The 14,965-nt window shown below is 45.9% G+C and overlaps 6 protein-coding genes across 6 annotated transcripts, besides 16 other annotated features; all 6 read right to left on the bottom strand.

Moving 5' to 3' along the window:
* Nucleotides 1-14,965: part of a sequence feature (sequence corresponds to BAC RPCI93-1H19) that runs on past both edges of the window.
* On the bottom strand, nucleotides 94-906 carry Tb927.4.2690 (hypothetical protein; the record flags this gene model as incomplete). The annotated part of the gene is made up of 1 exon (XM_839326.1): nucleotides 94-906. The coding sequence occupies one exon, from the start codon at nucleotides 904-906 to the stop codon at nucleotides 94-96; it is 813 nt and encodes a 270-aa protein (XP_844419.1).
* Nucleotides 432-471: a sequence feature (AT_rich).
* Nucleotides 812-841: a microsatellite.
* Nucleotides 1,020-1,118: a sequence feature (T-rich).
* Nucleotides 1,589-1,635: a microsatellite.
* Nucleotides 1,777-1,812: a microsatellite.
* Nucleotides 1,899-4,034, bottom strand: Tb927.4.2680 (hypothetical protein, conserved; the record flags this gene model as incomplete). Its single annotated transcript, XM_839325.1, has 1 exon — nucleotides 1,899-4,034. The coding sequence occupies one exon, from the start codon at nucleotides 4,032-4,034 to the stop codon at nucleotides 1,899-1,901; it is 2,136 nt and encodes a 711-aa protein (XP_844418.1).
* Tb927.4.2670 (pyroglutamyl-peptidase I (PGP), putative) lies at nucleotides 4,688-5,356 on the bottom strand (the record flags this gene model as incomplete). The annotated part of the gene is made up of 1 exon (XM_839324.1): nucleotides 4,688-5,356. One exon carries the CDS (start codon nucleotides 5,354-5,356, stop codon nucleotides 4,688-4,690), a length of 669 nt encoding a protein of 222 aa, XP_844417.1.
* Nucleotides 5,642-5,669: a microsatellite.
* Nucleotides 5,918-6,187, bottom strand: Tb927.4.2660 (hypothetical protein, conserved; the record flags this gene model as incomplete). Its single annotated transcript, XM_839323.1, has 1 exon — nucleotides 5,918-6,187. One exon carries the CDS (start codon nucleotides 6,185-6,187, stop codon nucleotides 5,918-5,920), a length of 270 nt encoding a protein of 89 aa, XP_844416.1.
* Nucleotides 6,334-6,439: a sequence feature (T-rich).
* Nucleotides 6,496-6,527: a microsatellite.
* Nucleotides 6,817-6,881: a sequence feature (A-rich).
* Nucleotides 7,187-7,231: a microsatellite.
* Nucleotides 7,278-7,382: a microsatellite.
* Nucleotides 7,849-7,888: a sequence feature (AT_rich).
* Nucleotides 8,063-8,082: a microsatellite.
* Nucleotides 8,346-8,399: a microsatellite.
* Nucleotides 8,560-10,188, bottom strand: Tb927.4.2650 (hypothetical protein, conserved; the record flags this gene model as incomplete). The annotated part of the gene is made up of 1 exon (XM_839322.1): nucleotides 8,560-10,188. One exon carries the CDS (start codon nucleotides 10,186-10,188, stop codon nucleotides 8,560-8,562), a length of 1,629 nt encoding a protein of 542 aa, XP_844415.1.
* On the bottom strand, nucleotides 11,080-14,904 carry Tb927.4.2640 (hypothetical protein, conserved; the record flags this gene model as incomplete). The annotated part of the gene is made up of 1 exon (XM_839321.1): nucleotides 11,080-14,904. One exon carries the CDS (start codon nucleotides 14,902-14,904, stop codon nucleotides 11,080-11,082), a length of 3,825 nt encoding a protein of 1,274 aa, XP_844414.1.
* Nucleotides 12,880-12,936: a microsatellite.

The raw sequence follows: 14,965 nt of genomic DNA, 5'->3' as shown, positions 1-14,965 counted from the left end.
TACCGTTTTTAAAAAAAAATGTTGTTGCGTCTCTTTGCCTTATTAAGGGGCAAAAAAGAAAAAAAAACAAACAAACAAACAACAATGATTGCACTAATCGCCCGCTTTGTCCACTTTACTTTTTATCTTTCCTCCACTGTTTTTTTTTTGACACGTACGAATGCCCTTTTTAGTTACTCGTTTAGTTTGCCTTTCAATGGGTTCCACTGTCCAAGAGCAGCAACACACTGCTGCGGTGTTGGATGTAAGTGTGTGTGTGTGTGTTTGTGGAGGCAACGTAAGTGTATGAGCAAGTTTGTTTGTTAAAATTTTATTTCCTACGCACAAAAAAGAAAAAGAAAAGATGAATGTGTACAACAACTTTAAAAGGAAAGAAGGAGGGGAGGGGGGGGGGGGAAAAAAAACACCCCCACAAATGGCAACAACAACAGATTTATTTATATGTAAATATAAATAAATATAAATTAATATGATAGTAGGGAAGGTACTATTCAGAGAAGGGAAGAGAGTGGTGGAAATGCAGCACAACAATTCCCCGAGCAAACTAATGCGTTCAGCAGGCCTTGACTTCAGCCCTACACCAAATGAGAAATGGTTCAAACGGGTTTGAAAAAGATTCTTTTTATTTCTTTCTTTAAATAAAATGAAAAAAAAAAGGGGAAACACAAAAGAGTGCATATGTGTATGAAAGAAAAGGCGTGGAAGAGAAGAGAGCAAAGGGAGGTGAGGGGAGGGCAAAAAAAGAAAAAAAAAGGGGATAACATAAAGTCCAGATATTAATGGGAGCACTTTGCACGAATAATTATAGAACACAACTACAACAACAACGACACCAACAACACACAAACAAAGAAAAAAAAGGAAGAGAAGGAAGCGGCGCCAAAAGCTCCACGCCTGCGCGTGCATGAATGTAACTTTTACTCGGTTGTTGAGCGGGAAAAGAAACCCCAACGACGAAACCAACCGCTTCTCCCGCTTTCCTCCATTTCACCACCATTAGTGAGAGGAAAGATAAAGTTAAAATAAAAATAAAAAAAAAAAGAAAAAAGAAATGAAGGAGAGAGAAAAGAAATGAAGGAACAGAAAATGATAAGACCAAGAAAGAATGAAAAGAAAAGTGACGGACAGTAATATCCCTATCCCTATCTCTTCTAGTTTTTTTTTCCTCTTTAAACGGTAACAACCCTGCCTACCCTTTTCCTTCACCTTAATGTTCTCATATTTTCTGTACCAGAGGCTGGCGGTTGGGGAAGCAAGGGCCAAGGTAGGGGAGGGGGAGGGACAAAAAAAAACCCACATTTACACGTGTATATGTACATGCAAGATATTACTGTGGGATTACCGTTTTAATTGAAAAGAGAACAAACAAACAAACAAAACAAAACACGCACACACGCACACCGAAAAGAAATCAACACCGATGTTATATGAGCTAGAACGGTTGCTATGTTATCCCTTCTCTGTTCAAACACTCTCCTCCGCCATCACTTATTAGTTGAACCTGTTTGGACCACTTCCCACTTCCCTCTGATTTTTTTTAAGTATTTGTAAACGGACATATGAAGGCACGCACACATAAGATACATACAATAATAGTAATAATAATAATAATGATAATAATGATAATAATAATAACAGGAAAAATGACGAACACAGTACTAATTAAAGCCTTCTCAATGCAGATTCCCCTACCGCCAGCCCACCACCAAATACAGCAGCACAAATGTCACTACTAATACGAACCGCAACGACGGCATCCAAACGTGTAAATGATAAAACAAAAACGAAATAACAATAACAACAACAACAATATCCTACGTCCATCCATATATTTTATCGACCCGAAAGCGCACATTAACAAATGGTCATAACGCGCCCGACCCCTCGCTGCTCCCGTGTTAGGATTGCTTGGGGTTGTAGAGCTCAAGTGCATTCCCAGCATTTTCATTTAACCCCCGTTGTCCTAAGAAAAGTGCATAGGCGTCGTGATCAACTACCACCAGTTTCCCCTCCCGCTTTTCCGCTACCACCGGCGGAAGTTCGCCCTTCTCGAGGTCAACAATCACATTGTTGTTGTACAACGTAGCTTCATCTACTAGGGAAACATATTCCACAAAGTTCTCTGCAAATAGGCGGAAGGAGCGAAGTTGAGTTTTGATAGGCACGCTTCGTCCTGTTGAGAAGTTGCGAAGGATTCCGCGGCGTACCGCAACTTCAGGCTCAACCGTTATTGCTAAGAGTCGAATTACATATGGTGGAAGGTGAGACTCTGACCGTGGTCCCACCGTCCTAAAGTATTCTTCCACTTTTCCACCATCCCGATAGCCCGGTCCCTGTTCGTACAGCACACGATGGGAATTGCGCACCATATCAATCACCTGCTGAACAAACGGTTTCCACATCATTGTACTATCAAACACAATGCTGCGCCTCCCATTCACTGCTCTCACCATGAGTTCCTCTGCCAAACGTGTGCTATACTCGTGCTGCTTCTCCATGTCATTCGATACCAGGTAACTCTGGCTCTTGTAGTTATCAGCACTAATGATGACGCTATTTGCCTTGTGCTCCTCCCACCATAAACTACCAGAAAGCACAGACACTACAGTGCTTTTCCCTGCAGCCACACCTCCTCCCAGAAAAATGAACACCGGTGCCTTTGCGCTGGTTTCATGAGAATCCGCCGCCTCCGCAGAGGAACTCAACGTCTGCAGAGAGTCCCTCGACGACGAATGCTTCAAACCATTCGGAAATCCCTTCCTTTCAGGGAGCTGATTAATGCGTGAAACCGCACGATTATCCGCAGGCATCAGCTGTGCTACGGAACCTCTGCTATTTATCCACTTTGCAAGCGACGGAGCCGATAAGTCACCTTCTGGCGGATACACACGGTGCTTCTTATGTTTAACAGAGGGTGATATTTCCTCTTCTTGCAATGGACTTGCTGCACAGGGGGAATCATCGCTTGACTCCTCCGCATCCGATGACACCAGACGCACTGGTGGCAATGCGTCGCATGATACATCATCGGCTTCACCCCCAGTGCCCCGAATGGTAGGCGTACCGTTACTCGTGCGCACTTGGTTGAATGAACAACCATTACCATTGGTGTTAGACTCTACAACTTCCAGCAATGGGCCGCTCTTCGGTTGGGATAGCGGTGGCACATAGATGATCGTTGGGAACCAATTTATTTGATATAAGCGCGCGAGTTCAGGCTCTGCAACAATGTGAACAACACACACCTGTGGTTGAGGGTTCAGCATCTGTTTCATGAGAATTTCCTCAAAGGTCCTCAGCGTCTCGCAACTCTTTGAAGAATAGTTAGCGTGAAATATGAGCACCACGCCATGTGGTGACTGGCGGAAACAGTTGCGGAGGTTGCTGAATGTTGCGAAACGAATGCGCGATGCATACCTTTCAAGAGGGGGCCGCTCAGGGTTTTCGAGGCCGTTTGTCCATGCTTCTTCGCATTTGTTAAAGCCCCGAGTATCCGCAGGCCGTTTACTAAGAAAAAAGGACGCCAGAGCTTCGTCCTTGTCCTTATCCTCGTCATCCAATCCATCAGCATCCTCGCTGCTATTCCTACAGAGTGGAAGCAGCCTTTCGCGTACAAAGTCCTCCGACTTTCTATTGGTTTGAATCATCAACTCTGTGTGGTGCCAATTCCAAGAAAAATACTCCGGCACAAACGTGTTGATCAGGTGAAGAAAATGTTCCATACAGTTCTGTGGGTCACACTCATCTGAGCCCGGAAGATTCTCGACAACACTATCCATGGATGCTCTCGAGTACATATCAGAGCAATTAGCACTCCTTGTGCTTTCCCGAATCCGGGAAATAATCAGGTGCCGATCTTTTTTGAATCGTATTACCCACTTTCTACACAACTCCCGTAGGAGCTTTGGGTCTGAGCGCGTTAGGAAAAGCATCGTGCAGCACGCGGCCAGTTTGGAGACAAACATGTTTGGTGGAAGCTCAAGTGCCAAAAGGACATATTCAATGAAGGATACAGTTGGTGAAGGTGGTTGCATGGAGGTGATGACCTCCTCCTTTTTCTTCCCGATATTATGGTGTCTGATTACGGCCACTTCTATTACGGTGGAAGAAAAGAATCCCCCGTTTCCCAACCAATCTACTTCTTCGCTCATAAGAGGGGGAAAAGTAAAAATAACAACAACAGCAACAAAAGAAGAGAAGGAGGGGAGGGGAATGTGTGGTAGAGGAAGAGGAAATTTTCATAAAATTAACGCGTGTGGTTTGGAGGACTCTCTGATATGGAGAAGACACTAGGCATTCATGAGGGTGGACCCTCAATCTCACGTATGCAAGAAAAAAAATAAAATAAAATCGAGGATGCAAGTGGAAAAGTGGGGGAAACACCTCCTCTTTGAGGTAAACCGTCTGTGGAACTCAGAGCTTTTTGCAAAACACACGCAGATACACACAGAGACGTATACTACCAATAAATAAGCGTACGTATATATATGTATGTATGTGTCTGGCTATTCTGCACTTTCGTTAAGCGCCCTTTCAACAGCGACACCACTGTGATAGGTAGCCCCGCTTGCGGCATCAACAGAAACCCCAGTAATAATGAGCCATCAAAGGTAAACCCAACCAACAAAACCAGCAGAATAAACAAACTATCAAACGGTACGCCCAAAAGAATAGCTTGTAAATGAAGTCATTCAACTGCTTCCATGTGTTTCAAGAGGTGCGACACAAGCATGCGGACCTGCGCAACCTGCTCTTCCATGCACACGACAGTGGATGCTACAATGTGCAAAAACACGGCAAACACGCGGCTGTTTAGAGCTTCCTGCATCTTCACGCCTCTGTACAGTGCATAGTTGCAGTAATATCGCCCCGCGTCGTAAGAAATAATCCAACGAGGCTTTTCGTGATGATCGCTACCATTTCTCTCAATCGCATTGAGTTCCTCTATGAGGGCTGTTGTTGTTTCGAGCTTGCATCCCTTCACGAAAGCACTGTCTTTGCATGTACTCAAGGGAAGCTCATCATCGATGGGGTTTCCCTCCAGTTCATTGAAGGCGCGCACTTCCAGCCGCAGTACCTTTTCCTTTTCGCGACTGTGAAGGCCCACGTTGACGAGAAGTACTCGATTCTCGGGATGTGTGGCTTCCAGATGAGCGGTGACGGATTCATTGAGGCGGTTGAAATATTTGGAAACGGCCTCTAAGTTCACGTCTAGTGTTTCATGATGGACATCCGCTTCGCCACTTTGTCTCACCTGTTCCGCTACACTTTGCGCAATGGTGGCGCTGGGGTTCTCCGTTACTTCCAAGAAGGGTCCGTATCCCGTTATGTAAAGTAGTGGTTTTGTAGGCTTCATTTCCACCTGCACCGCTGTAACCCCGGAAGCACGAGCAATGTCAGTGTGCTTCCTATTTCGCACGTACCTTAAGTTTTTTCTTCGTAGTTTTCCGTTCTTCTTTTCAAATTTCCTTTATGCTGGTGGGTGTTTGCCAACTGCGTGGTCCGACCAGGGGAAAGAAAGTAGTGTTAATGGTTGTTGAGGGAATCAATGCTCACGCCAAAGAACAGCATTCAGAAAGATCAAAATTTTATTACGTATTGTGTGCTTTTATAGAAAAAAAAATAAAGAAAAGGAAGGTGCATATATATATATATATATATATATATATTATTCATGTATGCATGCATGCGTTGCATGGGCCGAAAGGAAACCAATAACACGATAACTTAAGGACAGTCGCACAATACACGAGCAACCATACCGACGCGCCACTGCAAACTAATGAAGGCGTGCCGGTTTTTGTGTTGGAAACGGAGGAATCGGAAGAGGTGGAAGAGATGTGTTTGTGTGTCTGTGAACCGCAGTCAAATGCATTTAACAGTACTTCCCACCGGAAATTCTTTGACCTTCTTTGCCTTAATTCTTAAAGGGTGACCAGGGCTCATCTTTGAAGAACATTGCCTGTTTATAAAAGTACACTTGCCAAAGCCACACCCCAACAGTGGAGGAAACACACACAAAACACAAAAGCCTCAGCCACGCCCATTCCGCATCAGGCCGGCCGCAGCACGCCGCCTCCGCTAAAATATCGGGATTCCCCGCCATATCACCGCGGCCACTGTAATATGTTGGTGTATTGCGACGTCCCTTCAATACGGATGAAAGAAAAGATCGTTGGCGCGGCATCGCCTGCCGCAAGACTGGAAGGGTTCGGGCAATAAACATAAGTATGACAACACGGGAAATTGCGGGTTGGCACGGATTTGTTGCTGCAACTTACTGGCTATTATTATGATTACCGTATGTCACTACAAATAAGTGGTTGGATCTGCAGAAGGGAAAAGAGAAAAAAAGAAAAAAAAGTAAGGGAGAAGCGACGATGGCAACAACAACAGCAAAACGGAGAAAGGAAGAAGAAGGGGGAAAAAATGGAAATAATGTAAGATATGCATATGCAGCAGCGTTTGGCACCGCCTCACTTCATAAGCATAAGCATATATATATATATATATATATATATATGTATCCCTGCGTTTGAATTGTTACTATTCGCATTCTCTTTTTTTTGCTTGTTCCGTTTGTTTTCGCTTCCTCTCCCTGTTTTTTTTAAACGTTTGTTTATGTAATGTGCACTCTACCTGGACACAATGTGGTAATCGCGTCACCACACGGCTTTCTTCCCTTTTCCCCTCCTTTTTTGCTTCCCTATACAAATACATGCAAATAAAACTCCTACAGATGTTATTTTTATTTTAAACGTGATTCCCCCCCCCTATCACCTCCTTATATTTCATTTCCCAGCAATAAACACTGCCTTTCCTCTTTTTTTCCCTTTTTTTTCCTTTTTCGATTGTTTGATTTCTTCATTTTTTTTCTTGTTGGCGTTGACGTTAATACCTCTTTGCTTTTCCAGTCATTCACTTACTCATGTACTGAATTATTTATTTGCTTCATTTCGTTTCATTTCAATCCATTCCTTCGGGTTATAATTGAAGGTCGCGCAACGTTGCCGACTTGGCGTGCTCACATGAAAGTGACACAACGGCCCGCACAGCACCACCACTAAGGAAAATAATAAAAAGAAAACACCAACCACTGAATGAACAATGAAAAAAAAAAACAAACAAACGTGACAAAAAAACTGAAATGGGAGCCTTGAAAAGGCAAGCGGCGGTCACTGCGTCAATGATCATCATTTATTATTACTATCTTCATCATCATCATCATCGTAACTATTCCCACCAATTTAGTCTGCGCAACTGTACAACATCAAACAACACACACATACACACACATACACACACACATATATATATATATATATATATATATATATATATATATCTATATATACATACATTTATATAAATATATAAGTATAGGCGTAACTCTCTGTATACCTGAAATTTTTCTTTCTCTCACCTTTAATTTGTGTCGCGACTATTCCTTTTCCCTTCCCTCCATTCGCCTCTCTATTTTGTTTCAAAACATTTTTCTTTTCTCTTTAAAAAAAAAAAATCATCTTCCTTTTAATTGCCTCCGTTAACTTTCCGCCCCCCCTTTTTTTTTCGTGTTATCTTATTAAAACACTCACCACTTTTGTGGAGGTAAAAAAAGAGAGGAAGGAAAAGAAAAAAAATTTCGGACGATACCATCGTGGGCGGTAGACTTTTTTTTTTGCTGAAAGGAAGAAAATAACAAACCGCCATCGCATCCTGCACTCTTGTTAAAAATTTAACACTTATTATTCGATAATAAAACACATGTCAAGGTGAAACATGATATTTTTTTTCCAAAAATAAAAAAATTGAAAAAAAATACATAAAGTTAAGTGCCTAAACTCTTGCATTTATTAATTATACATATAAAAATAAATATATTTATTTTCTAAAAAGCTCAATTTTGATGAGGAAGTGGAGGAAAATGGGTGTGGGAAGGAGGAAACAAGCGACGACAGAAACAATGAAGGGGTTCATGTTGAAAAACAACTGAGCTTTCAGGCAATCCGAAAGGAAATGCAAACGAAACAAAAGAAAATAGAAAGGTATCAAAAGGACAGGAATATATATATATATATATATTCCTTTTTAATTTTTCTCACGTGTCTGTTTATGTGTGTCTCTGTGTGGAAACAAACATCGTCACAATGCAGAGGAACTCTGCATGAGGAAAGCGAAAACGGGAAAAATTAAGGAGAAAAAAAATGGGAAAAGAAAGTCTTGCATAGGCGTCTAAAATACTGAATGAAAAAGGAAGTGAAAACAAAACAAAACAACCATAGCCACTCTCAATAACAGCAAACGTGTTTTGGCCACCACCCATAATCACTACTAACAGCAACAGTAACAAATCAAACAAATTCAAAGACACACAAACGCAAAAACAAACAAACAAAAAAGGAATCCCTTTGCATGTACCTAATGGAATGGAAGAATGAGGACGAAGCGGAAGGGGAGGGGGAAATTATAATTAAAGGGATATCGTACGTCAAAATGTGTAGGGAAGTAATACACGTGTGCGTATGGGAAGAATTGAGAGGACACAGAGGGGAAATATGTCTATAACACCACACAACACTTTCCACAGCTTTGCTTCTCCCTTTCTTCCTTTATCTCTTTTCTTTCCCTTCGTTTCGAAGGATGGTGGTTTACGGAAGGTTCCGGAAGGTTCTCCACGCCATCCTCCGGAAGCAATGGTGAAGGCAACTGCGGCGTATCCGGAACTTCTTCAGAGACAACCGACACTGTTGACGACACGGGTTTTGGCAACACCTCCGGTTTATCCAAATCACTGACATCCAGTGATGGAATTGACGAGCAAAATGACCTAAGAACCGCCACCGGTGGGCTTCTATACGCTCCAAAATCCATGTAATATGCCTCCACCCCTGATGTGACTGCAGGCATTGGCATCGGTCTATAAACAACCGGGTCATCCACATCCAAACCAAGTTGCCTTAGGTCGTTGGCACCACATGTATACACGCAACCGTTGGCACATGCAAACATGCTGCCTTTGGGACCTGCTGCAATTCCCGTGCACTTGGCAGGAAGAGGAATGGGAGTGAAGGTTAGCACTTCAGTCACGTGCTCGCCTAATCCCAACTGTCCACTTTCATTGTTACCCGCTCCATACACCATGCCACTACTAGTTAGAGCTAAGGAGTGTCCACTACCTGCAGCGGCCATAACAAAGTAGTGGTGCCGCAACGACTGGTGAAGAAAAGGTCTTCGCCGCGCGTGCTGCTTCTGTCCATTACCCAACTGACCTTTGTTGTTGCATCCAATGGTGTACAACTGCCCATTCTCATCAATAAAAACATAAAAACCCGAACCGCTTGCTACACGCGATACAGTGGTTCGGGATAGTGTCATAATGCGCCGCGGCGTTCCTAGCGTACGGCTCGACACAACAGTTTTGTACAGCACGGAATCCATTCCCACCATATAGCAATCATCACCATATCCCATGTCCATGAAACGTATGCGTCTAAAGGGGAAAATAGATGTTACCGGATTCAATACAACTGACAGTGGCTGCACCGAAAGAGACTCGGTAAGGCACGACAGTCGCTGCCCGTTTCCTACCACCATTAGGGCTTTGGATGCTACTTTTTTCATTTCATTGGATTTACCGAGTGGGGAGGCGGTTAATGTGCCTTCATCACACGTCAGCACATGCAGCCCACCGGAGGCCCACACTTCCTCCTGGTCGGTCAGTACTGCGAAGAAATTGTCGCCTGCTGCGCAGCCGCGGCATCGAATATTATTCGGGATATGTACACCGTCCCCTGCTCCGAATGTGGCCACCTGTTTCGTTTCCCGATCTACTACTGCACTTGTCTTGGAACTCATTGACATTCCAGTTACTTGATACCGTAAGGCATACATGGGGACAGCAAACATCATAGCCTGCTGTAGTACGCGTAATGTGCTCTCCGATACCGAACCCCGTGGTGCGGTGGCGCTGGGCAGCTGAAGGGTTTTATTTTCCTCGTATGGCTCCTTCCTTTGCAAATTTTCTGTCAAAGGAACCTCTTTGCATGCGGGATTGATCTCATTTACCTGCACACCAGAGTCCAGAGCTAACTGACGAGAATGCAGAAGCGGAAGTAGCGTAGTAAAGATGGAGTTCCCGCGATTGCTCAACCGCCGCGCTTCTATCCAAAACTCTGCATCCCGAATCATGCTCCTAAACTGCGTTACGAAGTTATATATGCATGTATGTGAAGGTGTAAACGAAACAAGATGATTACAAAAGAAAAGTAAAGTCAAGGGTGCACAAACATAGCTTGTTTGTTCGTGGGGGAGCTTCACATCCCGATTGAGCAAAAATAACAAAAATCCCTTTGGGAAAGGGCGAAGAATGTGGCAACAGTATCTAACTCCATCACTTGTGATGTAGTGACAAAATCACAGAAGTACAAAAGGGGAGAAAGGTCACAAACATACACATAAACTGAAAGCGACTTCTTTCTGCCTTTACAGCAACTTCCACACCCCACATCTGAGTGTCACGGATAAAACACTAGACAATACATATGAAAAAGGGAGATTGGCAGCAAGTGGTGTGAGTAAAAAAAAAAACGTGAGAAATCTACTCGAAAATGGGGGATGGTCAAAAAATCACACACAACGGGACATACAGTTTTCTGCCAACCTGTTAATGGGGAAAAAAAGAAAGGGGTAAAAGGAGCACCCCCCTTGTCAACCTTTCACTTCTCTTAAACAAGTCCTTTTCCCCTTTTTCTTGTTTTCAAAGAATTTATTTCTGTACATGCCACTTGGGGAATTCACTTCCTTTCTCTCAGTGATCCCCATCAGAGCAAACACAACCCTTGTCACTAATCCTCGCACGACATCAACAACAACAACAGTGAGCACCTTACTTTGGGGATGTGGACTCATCTCTAATGGATTTGGTGTGAACTTCAACAACTTCGCTGTGCGAAACCTCGACCTTAAATTGGGTGTAGCAGCACGAAACCGTTTTCATTTCACGTGTACGTAACTCACGAATATACGTACATATTTTCTCACACACGGAGTCCACGCCCTACACCCCAATCTTTAGTTCAGCTAGAAGCAAGAGCCGCGGGCACTACTTACCTCTTCCCTAAACCGATTCATAAGCGTCTCTCTCCTGAAGTTGAGCCAATCCGACACCTGCTCGCTCGCCACGAGTTCTTCGTCATGTAGCAATTCTTCTTCCGCTTTGCATCGTTCCTCACGGGTTCGCAATTCGGTCGGATGGGCGTGTGTGCGCACCAGCGGGCAGAGCTCCTGCAGCTCACTTTGCGCCTCTTCTTTCATTTCCCGCATGGGGCGGGCGTGATCACCGTAGAGTTCCTTTCCTCCTTCATACCGCCTCCTGTGTAACATCTTCTGAACCTTATTGTCAAAGAAGTTTTGCATGTAGTCACCCCGCCCTTTCATGAGGAGTGTCTTATCGCGAAGGACGTCGTGACGTACCCGACGCCAAGCTCGGAACTCCCGCTGAATCTTCGTTGCAGCCCTCTCTCGTCGGTAAACGTTGAATTCTAACTGGCACAAAAGATCCTCACCGGCGCGGCGCCGCTGCACCTCAAACGGACGGAAGCGAAGCGCATCGCTCCACGCCTCCCGCTCGCGCTTCGCCACCTCCTCCACAAACATCCCGATATGATACTTTTCCCGCTCCAGCTCGGCGACGCGAGCCACCTCCTCGGCATCGGAGGGAAGGTAAGCGGGGAGCGTGGCATGCGTAGACAGCGGCTGTTGTTCCTCCACCCCATCCGTAGCCTTCAACTCTAAAAAGCGCATGGTCGAGTAAATGCGATCAATATCTTTCGCACGTTTTGCTACCTGACATCTCAAGAGATGCCCGCGGCCAACACGTTGAATCGTCGTGGCCGCCTCGCGTTCCCGTCGGCGGGTCTCGTTCAGCTTGAAGCGAAGATTATTCATTGCATCGTTGAGGCGACCGAGATACCCCCGCCACGCCCTTTGAATAAGGCGCGCAGAGTACTTCCTTCTCCAGCAAGACACAACGTCGGTGCCACGCATTCGGGCGCGAGCATATGTTTGGCGGAACCACCGCTGAACCTTGATCACTGCTGGTCTGTAGCGCTCTGTTCTAAGCTGCTTCCTTTTTTGCCTCGCAAAGGCACATCGGACGAACTTTTGAATGACAAGAGCGGCATACTCCTGAGGTTCTCTTTCCAGAGTTTCTGCTCGCCTCTGATCCCGTGTAATCGCAATTTCCCGTGAACGCCGCTTGGCTTGGATGCGCCGCCAAGCTGACTGTATTTTGACAATCATTGAACGGAAAAAGTTGTTGTCTCGTTCCTCACGCCGCAAACCCTTTTGCACAGCATAAATAATACACGCTGTTTTTTCCATCCACCTCTTTACACACTTAATGACCGATGGAATACCGACCTCAACGACCGCTGGGGCTGCTTTCTTGCTTTGCTGCTGTGCGAGACGGCTTTCGTAGTCGAGAAGTGCCAGCCGCAACCTTTCCCTTCTTTCCCTATCGGCTGCCCGCTTGTTCAACAACTCGCGCCTTCGTTTGCCGATGTTCTCCCACCACTCAATCCAGACCAATTGGATAGTGGTGGCTGCTCGTACTCTCGTGCGGTGGACAATTTTTTCTAGTGAGCGCTCAAAAATTTCTTTCTTTGCTCGCTCTGCGGCTTCTCTCTCCCAACGCGCTCGGAGAGCCTCTTCTTCTTGCTTCTCCTTTTCAATACGCTGCAGGCGACGCACCGCTGGACTAGTTCCGATAATTTTGCTGATTCCCATCCTCTTTTTTTCACCTTTTTGCTCCGCATCGCCAACCGCGAACCTACCGGGAGTTCCCTCACCTCTTTCCTTCGCGTCCCGCTGTTTCTCCCTTTCTTTTTTTTCTTCTTCCTCTTCCTCTTCTTCCTCCTCCTCTTCCTCTTCTTCTTCGTCGATGTCAATGTCATCGAAATCATCAAAACCCAAAAGAAGTCTTTCCCTCCTTCTCTGTTCCCTTCGCGAAACAGGATCGTTGGTGGGACCCACACTACCGGGGAACTGGTGTTGCATTGGTTCAGTTGCAGACACAGCAGCGTGTGGAGCAGCTTCCTGATCGCCAAAATGAAGGAATGAGGGCCTCCCCTCAGAGAAGCTTTCACATAGATTGATATATCCGCCACAACAACCGAGTTTCGAGGACTTTTTACTTCCGGTGCTTCTGTTTCGCACATCACTGTCCCGTTCTTCGTTCCTTCTCTCTTTTCCACGGCGCATGCTACCTCGCTTGTTTAAATGTCTGATGCTGCTGGCTCTACTTTGCTTCTGAATCATCTCTTCCTTCCTTTCCTCATTTTTGATCGTTGGCACCACTTTTTCCTCTTCATTAGCCGCAGGAACAGCAGGCGGGGTTGCGGTTGCCTCGACTTTCGAAGTTGGGGCTTCCTCCTGAGTCTCCCGCAGAGACGGCACCGCAGCTTCCACCACTTCAACTGGTGGTTGCCACCTCCACACCATTTCGTTGGAAAAGGCAGATTTGTCACCACTTGCCGATCCAAGGCTCATCACATTGTCGTTTAGCACCGCAAAAATGGGCGTGAAAGGGGAGGCATCCGAACATTTCTGTGAGTTGTGTGTTGACACGCTCATTTCCTGCACGGCGATGGGCGGGAGCGGAGGTGGAAGATGCGAAGGGGGAGCGGAGGGTCGAGGCGTGACTGGTTCTTCGTCAGTCTCGGATGACACCGCTGACGGAGTTGATTCGCACTCTTCCATTTTCGTCGTTACTACCTTCTTTATCTCACCATAATCCAGTCTTTGTATGGCTTGCTTCACCCGCAGTCGGTCAACGGGTGCTTGACCGACCGGTGGGAGAGTGGAACCTTTCTGCCCCGTGGCACTCTTGCGCTTGCCTGAAGTAGAGTTACCGCGACTTGTGCGGCTTCCAGAACCCTGCTTTCTCCTTTGTTTAACTGAATATCCAGAACTGACACTACTCTTGGCGCCCGAACTCCCCGATCTGCGTTGCTGTAGTGGCGTTCTAACAGACCTTCCAGGTGTTGACGTTCGTGCTGGTGTTGCGGCTGCCATGCCGCATCGTTGGCGGATGATAAGGGTTGTGGGGTGGTCCTTGCCTAAGTTTGACTCCGCCTCGCGCAACGCTTTCATAAGAACCGGTGCGGCAGACTGCTTCATTTCACTTGACGGATGACTTCGTAACGCTATACCATAGTTATGCAGCGCGATGATGTGGAGTAAAGGGTCTCCACCCTCGGCTGTACTGGCGCAGTTACGTGCCATGTTCAGTGCGTCGTCAAATAACCCGAGGTTTAGCATTACAGTTGAGAGATTCAATAGTGTGGAGCAGGTTGGCTGTCCAAAAACTTCTTCCTCTACGCCGCACGCATCTTGCAGATACCGCAAGGCGTCCTGTGGTTGATCAACGCGACGTTGGACGGAACCCATGTTGCTTAGTGTTGTTGCGAAGACAAGCTGCCACGCCTCAAGTTCCTCCTGCTTTGTTGGGTCAGCCGACATCATGATGGCATGACGGCAGTTCTGCACCCCTGATTCCGCTAGTTGCAACGCCGTCTGCAACACGTCTTCGCAAGCGCCCATCTTACCTTTATTTAGAAGCGACATAGCCTCCTTGTTCATATTCAATATTGTCTCTGGAGATGAGTCCAACCCCAGGACACCACCACTCATCGAACCGGTGTTCCTATACTTCTGTTCAGTGGCCGTTGTTATCTCTGCCCCGCACATTACATCGAAGTTCCTTGCCTCCACAACGCTACGTGCGTCCGTTTTAATGGAAGGTAAAAGAACAGGCGGCCCAGTCGCTGCAGCTTGATCCATCGGCCTCTTCTGTTTTCGTTTTTGGCCGCCGTTCCCTTGCCGCGGATGGGTGACGCCGTACATGAGTAACTTAACTTGGTGATATGTACAGCTTTTTTTTTTTGTTTCAGGACAGGTATTGTGG

Source organism: Trypanosoma brucei, chromosome 4 (genome assembly GCF_000002445.2).
Source record: "Trypanosoma brucei brucei TREU927 chromosome 4, complete sequence".
NCBI classification, from domain to species: domain Eukaryota; phylum Euglenozoa; class Kinetoplastea; order Trypanosomatida; family Trypanosomatidae; genus Trypanosoma; species Trypanosoma brucei.
The sequence above is the reverse complement of the archived record's forward strand: the minus strand, read 5'-3'. Positions and strand labels throughout refer to the sequence as shown.